The sequence below is a fragment of the Ochotona princeps genome, chromosome 15, assembly GCF_030435755.1.
Source record: "Ochotona princeps isolate mOchPri1 chromosome 15, mOchPri1.hap1, whole genome shotgun sequence".
Taxonomy (NCBI): domain Eukaryota; kingdom Metazoa; phylum Chordata; class Mammalia; order Lagomorpha; family Ochotonidae; genus Ochotona; species Ochotona princeps.
Window position 1 is genome coordinate 7,284,610 of NC_080846.1, and position 14,870 is coordinate 7,299,479.

The following is a 14,870-nucleotide window of genomic DNA, read 5'->3' on the forward strand; positions in this document are numbered from 1 at the left end:
CTGATCCATTTTGATCTCAATATCAAAATTGGGTTTTAGACCTCATAATCGCCTTGAATAAATGGCTCCACCACCTTGGCTGTTTTCCTTAGACTATTTTCAGGAACCCTCAAGTGCTTGATGTCTGTTTGATGCTTTCCTGTTAGATGAGCGTTTCACTTGCTAGATCCCCACATCCCATTCTGGAGAGAGCATCTGGTAACTACTGGTGGCTTAGGACAGGAGGACCTTTAGCTCAAGAGAGACACCACAACCTTTCACCACTCCCTATTCTCCCAGTGGGGTCCAAGTCTACCCCACCCTGCCCTGAACTGGAGACAGTGGCAACCAGGAAGGTGCCAGACCATACTGCACAGTGGAGGACTTGGCATTGGCATGACCCTGGAGGCCATGGGGGAGTGGACAGCTTGGTCAAGGCCAGCGGCCAATCTTAGGAATGATGGGATGGGTAAAGGAGAGGTAAGCAGCAGGGATAAGGATGTCACCAGGCTTCTCTAAACTCGTGACAGGGCCAGGAAGTGGGTGACTGCTTTAGAGACCCACACTCCAGCCACCTGCTAGGCACAAGGGGCCCTGCTAGTGTCTGTTAGTGGCACTTGACTCCCTTAGTGAGGAAATGGTTTATTTAATGCAGAGATCAGTGAGGGAGCTGAGCCTGAGCCCAAACCCAAGGGGTTTATCAGCCCTGTGCCAGGACATCTGTCCATCTTCCATGCTTACCCCAGCCCTCATCCCCGACCAAGGACCAGGAGCTACTTTGCCGGGCACCTGGGCACTGACCACTCAGGGCATGGTGTTGTAGACTCCATAGTTGTCCTTCTGAGTAATGTGAAGCTTCCAGGGAAAGAGGCGCTTCTGGGAAGGGAGAGCTCTGGCCCGCCTCACCATGAGCCCCACGTCCTCGTCCGACAGCAGCCGCACCAGGTCCCCCTCAGCATCCCGGTAGTTCAGAGCGATGTCCTCCCTCTGGAACTCCCGCCTGGTGGGGAGGGGGGGAAGGTCGGGGTTAATCCAAGGTCCCAGGAGAGAACCCTGGGACTTAGGATTAATCTAAGGCCCCAGGAGAGAACCCAAAGACATTGGATCTAAGTGGAGAGGCAGGGAGGGATGAGGTCCTGAACAGGAGAACTAGAAATGTCAGTGTTTGGCAAATCCATTTATTGTCCAATAGTCTCACATCCTCCAACTAGCCCTACCTTCCTCTGTGCAAATGGGGAACTGAAGACCAGCAGGAGAAAACGGCCTTGCACAGGAAAATTGTGGCTCAGCTTGAAATGTCCATGTGGGGTGCACTCTAAGTTAAGCACTGTGGGGGCCCTGGGGTATCTGCCCTTGTGGTTAAGATGTCACTCAAGAGGTCTGCATCCCACATTGGCTCTCCCAAGTTCAAGTCCCAGCTCCACTCCTGAGTCCAGCTTCCTGGGAGGCAGTAGGTGAAAAGTTCAGGCTCTTCAGACCCAGACAGAGTTCCCAGTTCTTGACTCCCCCCTGACCCAGTCCTGGCTGCGGTCAGCACTTGGAGAATGAGCTAGTGGGTGTGAGTTTTCCCTCGTTGTGTCTCTCAAATAACTAAAATGCACGAATTGTTAAAAGCTTAAAAAGGACTCTTGTGGTTAAGAAGAGTGGGTTTGGCTGGGGACAAAGTAAAGCAAAATAAGACTCCAGAAGGGACACCTGTGTGAAACTAATTGCACGGACCTCATAGGCGCTGGGGCTGCTCAGTGTGGGGCAGGAAGAGCGCCATCCTCTGCTCTCTCCTTGTCTCTCTCACACACACACAGATATGCTCACACCACACAGTCATACATGCATAATGTGCACACATTCCAACAATGTATACATGTACACCAAGTACACACGTTCACACACTCTCACATGTGTGCACACACACCCCACACACAATTCACTCACACATGAGACACAAGCATGCACTTGTGAACACATGGACACACACTTGTGTATGCTCAAAACACACATGCACACACTCATTTACATATGACATACATACACACACTTTCACACATTTGTGCACACAAGGACACACTCATGTACACACATGCATTCACAACATACATGCACACGTTTGACACACATACTTACACATAGGCACACATTCCAACAATGCACACATGCACCCTCTCATACACACTCACACATATGAACACACACATGAACACACACACTGTGATCAGCAAGCTGGAAGATGACTTCCCATCCTTCTGTCTTTCTGACGTCAGCCCTGACATTCTTTGCCATCATGAGGAAGTCCCACAGGTCATGCATCCCTCAACCAAAGTGCTTGGGATCAGCAGTACCACAGATTTCAGATTTTCAGTGATGTGGGAATGTTTGCATAGACATTATAAGCTACCTAAGGGCTGGGATCCAGGTCTACACATAAGACCCATTCATATTTCATACACACTGGACTTTCAAAATGTTCCTGGAAAATGTACACGATGGAAAAAACCATGTATGGACTTAAGAAAACTACATTTGCACCCAAATCAGAATGGTTTAAGCCCATTTTCCCATGCAGTGTTCCCAGGGTCCACAGACACATGGCTTGACTATCGTTGTATTCACTGGGCTCAGGGCATCTGGGTTTCCACTGAGACCCATCCCAGCAGAAGTAGGGACTTCTCCACGTGTCTGTGTGTCAGGAGGTCATGGTAGCACTTAAAACTTCCCACCTGTAGGAGCCCCTTGGTTCCCGAGGTTTGGGGCCTGGATGCTCAAGCTGACTTTCACTGTCACAAACATGAATGAGGCCGTGACCACTGTGCTCTAAAATGCCTGTGCAATCAGAACCTGGGGCTCGGGAGGTGGTAAGCGCCCTGATGGTGGCAGGGCCAAGTCCAGGAGCGACAGAATCTATTCTAGCTACAAAGCTATAGACACACACGGGATGACCTCAGCCACATCACTTCACCCCCACAGCTCCCACCCTGGTTTATCTCCAGCATGGCAAGGTGACCCCCAGTCTCAGGGCTGGGCTGTGGATACAATGACAGCAAGCTGGGACAAAGCCCCCACCCCTCAGCCTGCTGGCTTGCTCCCTCTGTTTCTGCCCCAGGGCAGGCCCTGAGTTTTCACCTCATAAGCTCCAGCAGGTCCTTGAACAGCGGGGTGCTGTTGAGGTCTTCTTCCACTGCAATGTCCCTGAGTGAGGAATATAAGTTGAAAGGCAGGGCAGTGAGCAGGATGATGGTGGGGCCTGGGGGTGAGGATGAACCCTGACAGCTTGTAACAGGACTGTGGCTTACCTAGTGGCCATTGCAGGCTTTAGAGTGAGGGCAGACCTACATGGGAATGTGGCACGGGGATGGCAGGGGATGGCAGGGGATGGCAGGGGATGGTAAGGGAGGATGAGAAGAGTGGACAGGCCCCTCCCCAGTCCTGGCAGGCCACGCACTTGATGATGGTGCTGACTGTGTCTTCGTAGTAGTAGCAGCGAAGCCAGTTGGTAGGGTCGTCCTCCTCAGGGAAGTCCTTGATGATCTTCACAAAGGAGAAGGGGAAGATGCCCGTGACTCCCCGGACGGTGCCCTGAGGAAGAACAGAGAGGGGCTTCCACAAAGCTCTGGGTCCTCCACAGGAGAGGAAGTGGGAGGTGCAGATGGGATACAGGTGCCCCGGTGGGCAGCAGAGACCACAAGGTCCAGTCTTGGGTGGGCAGTTTCACCCTGACAAGAACCTGTTACAGACCAAGGAAGGCGCTTCAAAGCTTAGCTTACTTCCCGGGAGAAGTTGTGTGGGCCAGAACCAAGGGCAGGCTGACCCAAGAGTCTTCTTCCCAGGGCCTGTGTTCCTTCAGCCACCTCCCGCCATCTGCCTGAGCTCCGTAGGACCATCCTCCGTAGGACCACCCTCACATGGCCTCCCCTGACCCCTCCACAGTCTCTGTCTCTGCCCAGCACTCCTGAAACGTTCTCACCTCCATAACCACCCCTCCTCACCTCCAATGTCACCTCCTCCTCACCTCCAACACCAGCCCTCCTCACCTCCATCACCCCTCTTCACCTCCCAATCACCTCCAACTTCACTTCCATCTCCACCCCAACCTCAGCTTCATCCTCATCTACCACCTGACGTCAGCCCTTGTCATCACCTCTGCCCTCACCTCCAGCCAGTCTTTGTTGATCCGACTGAGGAGGAAGATCACATCTCCGGTTTTGAATGTCAACTCCAGTTTGCTGTTCCCAGTGAAGTCAAACAGAGCCTGGGGTGGGGAGAGTGCAGGGGAAGGGACGGAGGAGACAGCCCTCGCAGAGCACCTAGGAGATGCTTTATGCCCTTCTTGGTGTCCCATCTTCCAGAGGAGCCAACTGAGGCTCAGAGTGACTGATCCAAGGCCACCCTACTATTAGTGAAGAAGCTGGTGTGCAGTCCAGGTCTCCTGATTTCCGGGAACCAGGGGAAGTATACACAGGGTGAAAGGTTCCCTTCTTGGGACCAGACTCCTCCCCTAACCATCCATAAGGCTCCCAGGCTGCCAGCCTCATGCCCCACCAGGGCTCCCAGACCCCCAGCCATGTATCCCACCAGGGCACTGCCCAGCCTGACGAAGTCTGGTCTGAGTCGTGTCTGACTGAGGTTTTGGCCCCTGAGGCCTGGCCAGCCCGGAGGAGGCCTGACCGCTTTCTGGGTGAGCAGGTACATGGATGCATGGGTCACGCCCCTCCCCCAGCTGGGCGGTGCTGCCTGGAGTCAGAGGTCAAGACTGACCCCACCCACCAGCACCACTCCCAGTGCCCAGCACCCCCAGGTACCCAGGGGTGTCTTGGCCCCAGAATGGGGGATGGGGTACCTCTGCTCGGGGGGCTTCTGTGCGGTTGAAGCTGGCACTTTGTGGAGACACATTCTTGCTGCGGAGAAGTAAGAGGGATTGTGAGCTCTCCAGTTCTTTCGGGGTCCAGCTCCCTACTTCTCTGCATTCAGCCAAGGCCTTTGGGAGTGGCAGAGAAGGCTATGCATAGGGAAGGATGTGAAGTGGCAGTCCCAGGACACACACAAAGCTCTCCTGGGAGCCCTGCTGATTCTCTCCTTGCCAGGGAGCAGGCAGCAGAGGTCCCAAGAGCAGGGCTGGGAAGAGCACAGGCGCCTCCAAGTGGGTTCTGTCCCTGCTCCCTACCACTCACCTCTGGGGTGAGTGTCAGTGTTCTGACTTCTATGGAAGGGAAGCTGAGGCTGGGAGGGGTGAAGGGCCTGCAGCTGGCACGTGGCACAGCTGGTGATCAGACCCTGCCTGCCAGGGGACGTGGAGTGCCCTGGGTTAGAAAAAGGTTTGTGGAGCTGAGGTGACTTGCAGCGAGGTGGGGGCTCAGGAACCTCTTGTCCTGTCATGTTGACCTTGACTTTGGCAACCCAATGTGCCTTCAGGGCTTGAATTTGGGAACGATGATTTTGTGTTTAGGAGGGGGCTGCATGAGACTGGGGACTTCTGAGAGTAAGGAGGCGGCAGGATATCCTGGGATAGAGCCGCAAGTAGACAGTAAGAACCCCCAGCAGGGCCTCAGGAGCTTTTGGGAGCGACACCTTGTCCATGCAGTACCTCTTCCTTCATCCTCACTGGCTCCCACTCTCTCCAGCTCGTGGGCTGGCCCCTATAGCTGCTATGGCACCATCCCTCCCTGGTTAGGATCCCTGGCTCCATCCTCCAAGGTTTGCCTCCTCAGATCCAAAGCATCCACAGTATGCCCCTCGGGCCCTGGTCTTGGCTTCCCAACCCCGTCTCATAAGCCCAGCTGCTTGGACGACCCAGGATTAGAACCAATCTGCCCGCGCCCTGCCCCTCTCCTTCCTGGCCTGCCAGGGCCCAGCCACTCACACTTTCCGGGTGCGTGGGCGGAGCCGGCGGAGCGCCTGAGGCACCTGCTCTGAGTCATAGGCTGATTGATAAAAGAAGATCCGGATGTCGGGGTCCATCAGCACCCACACGGGCAGGCTGAGGAGGTTCTACATGGTAAGGGGCAGAGCAGGGAGGGGTCGTCAGGGGGAGGAGCTGCCTACCCAGCAGGGGCCAGCCCCATCCCTCCCTCCCAAGATGACCCTCCTTTTTACTAATGAATCCATGCCTGGTGAAAGAAGCAAGTCATTCAATAGGAAAGCTGCGGGGGGCAAGTGTGGTAGCATCATAGTGGGTGAGGCTGCCACCTGAAATGCTAGCATCCCTTATAGGCCCTGTTTCCAGTTCCAGTGGCTACACTTCTAAGCCAGTCTACTGCTAACGTGACTTTGAAAGTAGCGGAGGATGGTTCAAGTCCTTGAGCCTCTGCACCCACAAGGGAGACCTAGAAGAAGCTGACTTCCACCTGGCCCAGCCTTGGTCATTGTGGCCATCTGGAGGTGACCCAGTACATGGAAGATCTCTCTGTCTTTGTCTCACTCTCTGCAAGTCTGCCTTTCAAATGACTGACTGACTGAATGAATGAATGGGAAGAAAGAGATAGAGAGAGAGGAGGCCACCCAGCAGCTGGCACTTTGGACATTCCCGGCCCAGGTCACTATCACTAGGGAGGAACTCGGTAACAGGTACCCCAAGCTGGCAGTGGGCATGCCAGCATGGCACCAGGTGCCATGTGGGCAACCTCAATCCACCTCAAAATCACCTACGAATTAGGATCAGAGAGGTGGAGGCAGCTGCCCAGGGCCACACAGTTCAACAAGTGACAGAGCTGGGTCACCCTTAGCTGATGCTAACACAGCTGGGGGGGCAGAGGACTCCTGAACCACCCCAAAACAGCCTGCAGCCAAAAATTGTGCTTCTTCAGGGGAGACTGAGGCTCAGCAGGGACAGCGGGGACAGCTATGTGGTCCATGGGGTGGAAGAAGGGAGTGGCAGACACACAATTGAGTCCCACACTCTTCCTGCCGCTCTGAGAACCAAAGTCGCGGATGCAAGAACCAGAGCTGAGGGAGCTGGAGCTGCCCAACGAGCTCGGTGCCACCTAGGCCATGCCTAGGGAGGCAGCAGGCTGGGCTGGTCCAGGAGCCCTATCTTAGGAAGTCTCATCAAGCCACAAGTGTGTGCCTCCTCCAACAGTGGGGCACTCTCCACCTGCTGAGGAGCCCCAGGCCTCCCCGCTCCCCCGGGGAGCTCTGGCCAGTGGTTGTCCTCTCTGACCACTGTGGCTTCCGCCTCTGCTTCTTCCCCTCTGCCCCCTCTCATGGGCTCACGGTGGGGAAGGCACAAGGGCGCCCCTGGTACTCACTCAGGAACCCTGGCTGGTGGCCTGGAGTGGATCTGTAGTTTGTAGAGTGCCTGGTCAGTTAGTCACACGCCTGTTATATGGGCGTGTCTGTGCCTATGTGTGACCCCAGGATGCCCTTGGAAGCAGGTGCAGGATGGAATGGGTGATGTGACCTGATGCCTGGCACAGCCAGGGCCCACAGACTTAGGGCTACAGGGGGGCTCCTTGCACCTCTCCAGCTCCCAGGACCTCAGTAGCAGGAGGCTCCTGCTTCTCTTCCCTGGCTCAGGAACCAATGGAACAGCAGAGCCAGCCTAGTGCCCAAGGCCATGCCCAGGGCGGCACCTGCCCCCCCACCTGCCCTAGACCTTGGGCCCTCCTGTGGTCACTGGTACCTTCATGTAAGCGTTGAGAGCGGGGATGCGTGCCTCGGCAATCTCCTGCTTCACACCCACGTAGACTTTGGCTGAGGAGAGGCCATCGTGTCAGGAGCTGGGCGCATGTGGTCTGGGGGCTGGGCTGCCCCTGCAGGCAGGGGTACTGGCTGCCTGGACACCACCCCACAGCCACCTTGATTCCCTGATTGGCACTGCTGCCAGTTGCTGTAGGTCTTGTTGGTCTCATTTGTTCCCTATTTTCACACACATGCTGACACAACTCACACAATCATATACATTCTCACGTACCCACACACATTCATGCACACTCATAATTCATATGCACGCATGCACACACACTCATGCATGCACACTCACACTCATACTTGTGCACTCATACATATATTCACTTACACACACACAGAAATCCATGAACACTCACGCATTCATGCACTCACACTCACATATACACACACTCACTTGCACTCTCACACACTCACACATGTACACTCATACACCAGAAACTCATGCACACTTACACTCACATGCATTCATACATTCTTACACACACAACACACATCTGCACATTCACACACTCACATGTGCACATGCGTATGCACACCCATTCACACTCACGCTCTCACAGTCACGCACACATGTTTTCGCTCTCACCTTCATGCACACACACACTCACTGCAGATTCTGAGCTCCCACAGGACAGGACCTTGTTTGGGCTCACAGCTGTATCCCCGTCACCCAAGGCCATGGGTCATCCAGGGCTGCACGTTCAAGTCACAAAGATGGCAAAGGACTTGCCCCTAGAATAGTTCCATCAGAATCTCTGGGAGTGGGGTCAGGCAGGAGGACCCTTTAAGTCTCTTCAGCAACTTCTGATAAGCTGCCACGCTTGAGAGCCCAGGGCTAGAGATGCCTGGATAAGCATACAGGATGAATGAACAAATCCTTTCCTAAAAGCAGGTGATGGCCGGTGAGGGACCGATGTCCAATCCAGCAGCCTTCATCCAGGAGCCATCTCTCAGAGAGCACCACCCCCCGCCCCAGGGGACAAGCTTGAGGCCTGCCTGGTTCCCAATGCCCACAGGACAGACGGGGGCGGGGGTCAAGGTGATGGTTGGAGGGTAGCCAGGAAGCACCTGGGTTGGAGCTAGGCATGTGAGATTTTGTGGGAATAAGGTATGTAGATGACATTAAAGTCACAGGCATAGTGGCAATTTGCCCACTATGGGAATCTGGAGGGAAAAGACGTGAGACGATGGTGGCCTGGAGAATGGCAGAGGAGACAGGTGCAGTAAGAGAGACAGTGGATGTGGCAGGAAGACAACCGGAACCTGCAGTGGGGGCGCAGATAGTGGAGGGTGTGTGATGGAGGAAGGAGCAGGCGAGGGAAGTCGGCCAGATGTGCATGAGCTCAGTGGGAAGCCTGAGTGGAGGGGTCTCATCCAGGGACCAACAAGGAGCGGGAGAGGTAAAGCCCAGCTGAGTGGCAAGCCCAGCTGAGAAGTCGAAGAAACAGAGCAGAGATGGCTCAGAGCAGTGAGCCACCTCCTCCCCGCAGCCCAGGGAGCCAGGAGGGTGGCCCCTGGAGGCCTCAGTTTACCTATGGAGCAGATGGGTGGGAACTAGATCGGTTCCCTGAAGACAGAGAGAGAGAGGAAGAGGAAGAGCTGGAGGTGGAGTTGGAACTGAAATCCAGGGAAGGATGAGTAAGGTCCCCCGCAGGGCGAGAAGGGTGCGCGGTGGGCTGCCCCAGCATAGCACCCCTGTAGCAGCAGGCTGGGAGGTGAGGACTGGAGCTGAGCAAGGTTCCCATCAGGGGAGAAGTAGCGAGGGGCAGGACATAGGTGGACATGTAGGATGGGGCAGGTGGCAGGATGAGGGCCCCAAGGACTGGGTGGGAGGCTCAGAGCTGCGTTCCTGGAAGGAGGTGGGAGGGCAAAGGACAGTGAAACAGGCAGACCCAGGCCCTGTCTCTGCGCTTCCTCCAAACGTTGGCCTTCTGGGTGGTGGGCAGTTGAGCGGCATGGTCCTAAAGGTCATCAGAGGTCAAGGCTGTGAGGCCCGAATGCTGGGCAAGTTGACACAGGTGGTGCAGAGGGGGTGCCGTTGTTTCCCCTCTACCTAGGGCAGGGGTGGGAGGGCATGCAACAAACCAGTTGGTGGGCACTTGGACGGTGTTGGCGAAGCTGCAGGCAGAGGCCTGGGGCAGAGGCTGGGGCAGGGGTAAGCGGCAGCTGGGTGGGGCAGCTCACCTGGGAGCATGGGCAGGCTGCAGGTGAGAGAGCTGTTCCTGCTGTCGGGGCCGAAGCGCTCCTCCAGCTTGCTCTGCAGGGCGTGGAACTGGCGGTAGCGGCGGTAGATGAGGTACTTGCAGCCCCCTTTGGTCTTCACCTCAATGACGAAAACCTGGGGAGGGCGAGGTGGGGGTGGGGACTCAGAAGTGGGGGTGGGGAGGACCTCACAGACCTGAGGCAGGTTCAGATCTTGAAGCAGGGAAAGCAGCTGGGGACCACATAATTCAAAGCTGGTTGTGGACAGGTGGAAATGTCCCGGGGCACCAGGATGTGGTGAGTGGCAGCCCTGGGTGCCCAGCCCAGCCCTCCGCGAGGGACAGCAGCTACCCTGTCCTCAGGGGGGTAGAATCAGCTCTGTTAGAACCACTGCAATGAGAGGGGAGAGAGCTGGATGCTCAGAGGTCAGGGAGCACAGGTCAGAGGTCAGACATTAGAAGTGAAGGTTCAGAAATGGAAGCTTCCCTTACAAAGTGGCTGGTGAAGCCTCTCTTCCCCTCGATGTCAGCGATGTTGGCAGAGACAGCGACATCATCTGGAAGTTGCTCGAAGTCACTGCAGGAGGCCCCGGACAAGTCCCAGTCACGGCCTTGGTGTGTGCCAGGGCCACCAGGTGTGGGCAGTGGGCACCCAGCGTCCCTCCTCACACCCCATCTGTTGCCAGGCCTGGCTGCTGGCACCATGGGGTGGACGTAAGAAGGTACACAGTGGAACTTGTAGGGGGCCGGACCTGAATGTGGGGTGACACTTCAGCAGGTGCTTGATGAGAAATGAGGCATTAACAACAAAAATGCTAAGAGCCTGCTCTACGCTGGGTCTCAGGGGTTAACCAAGTCCCCACCTGCCATGGTCTGAATGCTAGGCTGAACCCCCAGACCAGATGGGGCTGACTGTGCCCAGGTGGAGGACAGCCTCTGAAAAGAATAAAAGTGAGCCAGGGCTGGAAGGTGGCCTTGCAGGAGATGGGGGCAGGGCAGGCAGTGGGGACAGCAGACAGAAGACACCAGGACTGGGTCCAGGTGTCCTGAGGCAGGTGCCTGGTGTGGGCTGAGGGGTGGCTGCTGGGAAGGGACTGGCAGACAGAGGCTGCCATGGACAAGCATCACAAAGCCTGTGGGGACCACTGTCCATATATGTGACCTCCAGGTGACCCGGGGTGTCTAGCTGCAGAACCAAGGAGGCTGCTGCTGCTGGGAACAGGGGAGCTCAGCCAGCAGCAGGCAGCGAACAAATGCCAGGGTGGCCGTTTCCCCACCACTTCGTACAATCCCTTCTTCCCCTGAGGCTGTTCCTGTCTTGGGTAGTCCTGTGAGGCAGAGGCAGAAAGGAGCCAGAGGGTGTGAGTGGCCCCTAAGCAGGTTGGATCACAGCACCCAGAGCTGACCATGTCCTGGGTGCAAGCTGGGTGCCCTGTGTGCATTCCCCATTCCCAACAGCATCTCCTCTGTCAGATGAGGCTCCCACGGTGCTGAGAAGCCAGCTGGCTGGGAGAGCTGGGGCTTGGCTCCAGACACACTTCCTGCGTGACCTTGGGGGTCCCAGCGCTGTGCGGTCTCCTTCCCCATCAGAACTCACAAAGGTTTCCACACATCCTCATGCAGCCCTGACTGCAGGCCGGGCGCTGCTCCAAGCATGTGAACATTTGTGGGATCCTGCCTTGTGCGATCTCACAGCTCCAAGGAGGAGTGAAGGAGCCAGACGTCACGCCCACCAGTCCCTGAACAGGAGTGGCCATTGCCTTCCAAGGGAAGCGCAAAATGCAGTGGAGATGCTGGGGGATGTTTCACAATGTAACCAACAGGGTGGTCAGAGAGGACTTCCTGGAAAAAGCAGCCCCAGTGTCAATGGGGAAACAGAAAGTGCAAGAGCCTGTGGCCAAGCGTGAGGGGCAAGTTTGAGGAACTGAGTGGGGCCGCTACATGGGCCATGACTCAGAGAAGCAACACATAAACAGGATTCAGACTGTTCCACAGTGGGACAGACAGAGCCAACTCTCCTGGCATATGCGTGCCTTCCAGAGGAACCTCAGCCATCCCTTGCAGTATCAGCAGCTGAGGCAGGGGTGACGCACGTGGACACAGTGCAAGGCCATGGCAGACATGGCCCTGAAGCTCCCATCTGCAAGTCCAACGAGGAGGGCTGAAGTGTCCTCCAAGGCTCTGAGAGGCTGGGGTCCCCTGGGAAACAAAGAAGGCAGACACACACACACACACACACACATACACACACACGAGCACGGCAGGAGCAGCAAGCAGAGTCAGGCTCCACTAGGCGCTCAGGAAGCCCCAAGAGGGCTTTGTGTGCTAGTGGCTGGTTGGTGGGAAGTGCGTCAAGGAGACTGCATGGGTGGCCCCTGGTGTAGCTGTGCCCTCGCAGACCCTGCCCAGGCCCTGCAGGGGCTCTGGGTGCATGGGCTGCAATACATGGAAGCAGCAGGCTGTAGAACCTGGCCTGGGGGTGGCCAAGGGTGGGGAGGCAGACAGGTGTTTCTGGCTTTGGGGCACCTGTCACTCAGCAGGTCCTCCAAATATGTCTACTGGAACAGAACACATGGAGTCTGCAGCTGCCCTGGCCTTCTTTGGCCTCCTGGTCCCAGGATCAGGGGTCTGCTGTGTGCAGGGCACCCTCTCCCTAGGCTGCCTCCCCCTCCTCCACCTGGGGTCAGCTGTCAGAAGAGGCACTGGAGGGGCAAAGGGGGCCACCTGGCCCCAGGATATGGCTCCGAGACCCCATGAGGATCACAGGTGCTGGAGGAAGGGTGGGAGACAAAGAGGGGAGGCCCTCTCAGTGCTGCTGGTTCCAGGGCTGTAGGCAGCCTTGCCAACCATGCACTCTTAGCAGTAGGAAGTGGCCCTGGGGCCTCAAACAGCTATTGTTTCTGCAAGGTGGGGGTTTGCAAGTTGCAGTGTCAGGACCCTCTTGTGAGACAACTTGGGGAGCAGAGGCTCTGGAACCTGACAGGTGACATCACCCACTCCCCATACCCCCAAGCTCAGGGCCACTCTCAGCCCCCTGGAGGCCTGGGCTGCTGCTCCCAGGTACTGGCCTAGCCTCTAGGCTGGGCCATAGGCTGCAGACCCCCCAGCTTCCTCGCCCTGCTGTAGAATCCAATCATGCACCCTCCTGTTGCCCACCTGGGCCCAAGCCAGCCTACAGATGTTGTTCTAAGCAGCCGCCATGGGCTCAGGCCATCTGCCATCAGCTGACACTCCAGGCCAAAGTGCAGAGGCCAAGTTCTGTGTCCCCAAGGCAGTTGGAAACGCAGGCCTGCCTACCAAGGAAGCATCCAGAAAACACAGGCTGTGGGCCAGGGCTAGGTCCCCAGCCAAGCTGTCCTCCAAGCTCCCGCCTCTCCTCTCACTCCACAGGACATGAAGGAAATCCTTTATCCTCCCAGGGCCTCTGTTTTGCCATCTCCAGCTCACAGATGCAACCATTTGTCAGTTTACACAACAGCATTTGTTGAGCATTTAGTTTGACATGGCAAAACAAACCAGAAACCCTTGCCTCTAGTGCAGGAGCCGATAATGAAGAAGGGGGAGGAGAAAGAATAAATGAATATGCGATGCTCTGCCCTTGATAACAGAAGGATGCACAAAGGGGCTGTCTTGGCAGGCTTCCTGGAGTAGGTGACATTTAGCCAAGTTCTGAATAAAGGGAAGCATCTCAGTTCTCTGATTCTGCTTGACGGGGCCACTGTGAGACTAAAAGCCCAGCCTGGAGCCCAGGACAGCAGCTGTGTTCCCTCTGGATGCCACTGCCTACGCATTGTGTGACCCCGGGCAGGCCACACCTCATTCAGAGCCCCAGCATTTCTTCCCGGTGTCAAAGAGGGGGCGGTGTGGCCCACTCATCAACAGTTCCTCAAAGCAGTTTCAAGAGGCTGCCTTTCTGAGTACTTGGGCTCTGGCTCAAGCCTCACCACTCTCACCAGTCAGGTCTGCAGAAGGGCCCAGACCTCTACTCCACCCTCCCCCAGCCCCGCAAGCCCCCAGCCCGGCGGGCAGCCAGGCCCAGGGAGGGGGGCCCCTGTACTCACCTCTCAGCCCGCAGCTGCTGCGCCTTGGCCATGGCCATCGCTGCTGCTGCTCAGAGGAGAGCAGGTGGCGCTCGTGCTAGACGGGCCGGGGGCAGAGTTCACCTCTCACTTCCTCTGGCCACCTGCTTCCCAGTCTCAGGCTGTGGTCTGGGAGTCCCCAGGGGCCACTTTGGGGAGGACACACCCCTGCCTCTCTGGCGGGTGGGAGGCTCCTCCTCCACTCTCTGGGTCCATACTTCCTCCTGCCATCCCCCACCCCACATCGCCCTGGCAGCACGCCTTTAGGGAAGTGTCTGTGCTCAGGCATCAGGCATCTGGTGGAGTTCATTGACTTGGGGCCGGGGTTTCTCGATGCCAAGTCCATACCATTGGCTCCCAGAGAAGGCCCAGCCATGAGGAGCCTCTGGATCTTGGGGCCCCTCACAGAGCCCTGTCATTGCTCCACAGAGCACTGGGCACTGTCAGAATGGTTCGTCCATGTGTGAGCTTCTCTGAGGTCCCAACTCCACATGCAGCAGGTGCTCAGCCCGTATTCTTTAACAAGGGAGATGTTTCTGTGGCTTCTGCTACGGGGCACAACCATGTGACCCCAGTGGGAGTTTCCCTCCATCCCCAGGAAGAACGCCACGGGGCAGGAAAGCCCGACTAGCCACACGTGTTCTCACACACTCAGTGCATGCCTTTGCTTGCTCATGTGCTGGGGGGCAGTGCTAAAAAAGCAGCAGAGGGAGGAGAAAGGAAAGAGAGTGGCCATGTCACCGTGTCCAGCAGCGCATCTTCCTCCTAGCCAGGCTCTTTCTCCCTGTCCCCTAAACCCTTCCTGCCAGGCTGTGACAAGTGGATTCTGGGGACAAAGTCAGGCTGGTGAACTTGTCCTGTTCTAGCTCTCGAACTTGCTAGATCTGGCGGTCCACAAGCCCTGCCTTCCAGTGTTTTCCCTGCTGCCCGCAGC

General features: G+C 56.7%; 1 protein-coding gene across 2 annotated transcripts; it reads right to left on the reverse strand.

Moving 5' to 3' along the window:
• Positions 1-470: 470 nt before the first annotated feature.
• NCF4 (neutrophil cytosolic factor 4) lies at positions 471-14,110 on the reverse strand. 2 transcript variants are annotated; one of them, XM_004589540.2, is made up of 10 exons: positions 13,919-14,110; positions 10,350-10,434; positions 9,841-9,994; positions 7,589-7,659; positions 5,831-5,958; positions 4,811-4,868; positions 4,124-4,222; positions 3,416-3,549; positions 3,097-3,162; positions 474-979 (listed from the first exon to the last, which is right to left on the reverse strand). In XM_004589540.2, exons 1-10 carry the CDS (start codon positions 13,954-13,956, stop codon positions 784-786), a joined length of 1,029 nt encoding a protein of 342 aa, XP_004589597.2. In that variant the 5' UTR covers positions 13,957-14,110; the 3' UTR covers positions 474-783. The 2 variants fall into 2 exon arrangements, with proteins under 2 accessions (XP_058529366.1, XP_004589597.2); XM_058673383.1 differs by lacking the exon at positions 13,919-14,110 and having other exon boundaries at positions 471-979; positions 10,350-10,898.
• Positions 14,111-14,870: the final 760 nt, after the last annotated feature.

Coding starts and splice junctions, on each gene's coding strand:
- NCF4 (XM_058673383.1), bottom strand. CDS start 10,562: ATGGTGCCAGCAGCCAGGCCTGGCAACAGATGGGGTGTGAGGAGGGAC. Junction 7,660..9,840: donor CAGCCTGCCCATGCTCCCAG/GTGAGCTGCCCC, acceptor GCCTCTCCTCAG/CCAAAGTCTACGTGGGTGTG. Junction 980..3,096: donor GACCTGCTGGAGCTTATGAG/GTGAAAACTCAG, acceptor CCTCCCCACCAG/GCGGGAGTTCCAGAGGGAGG.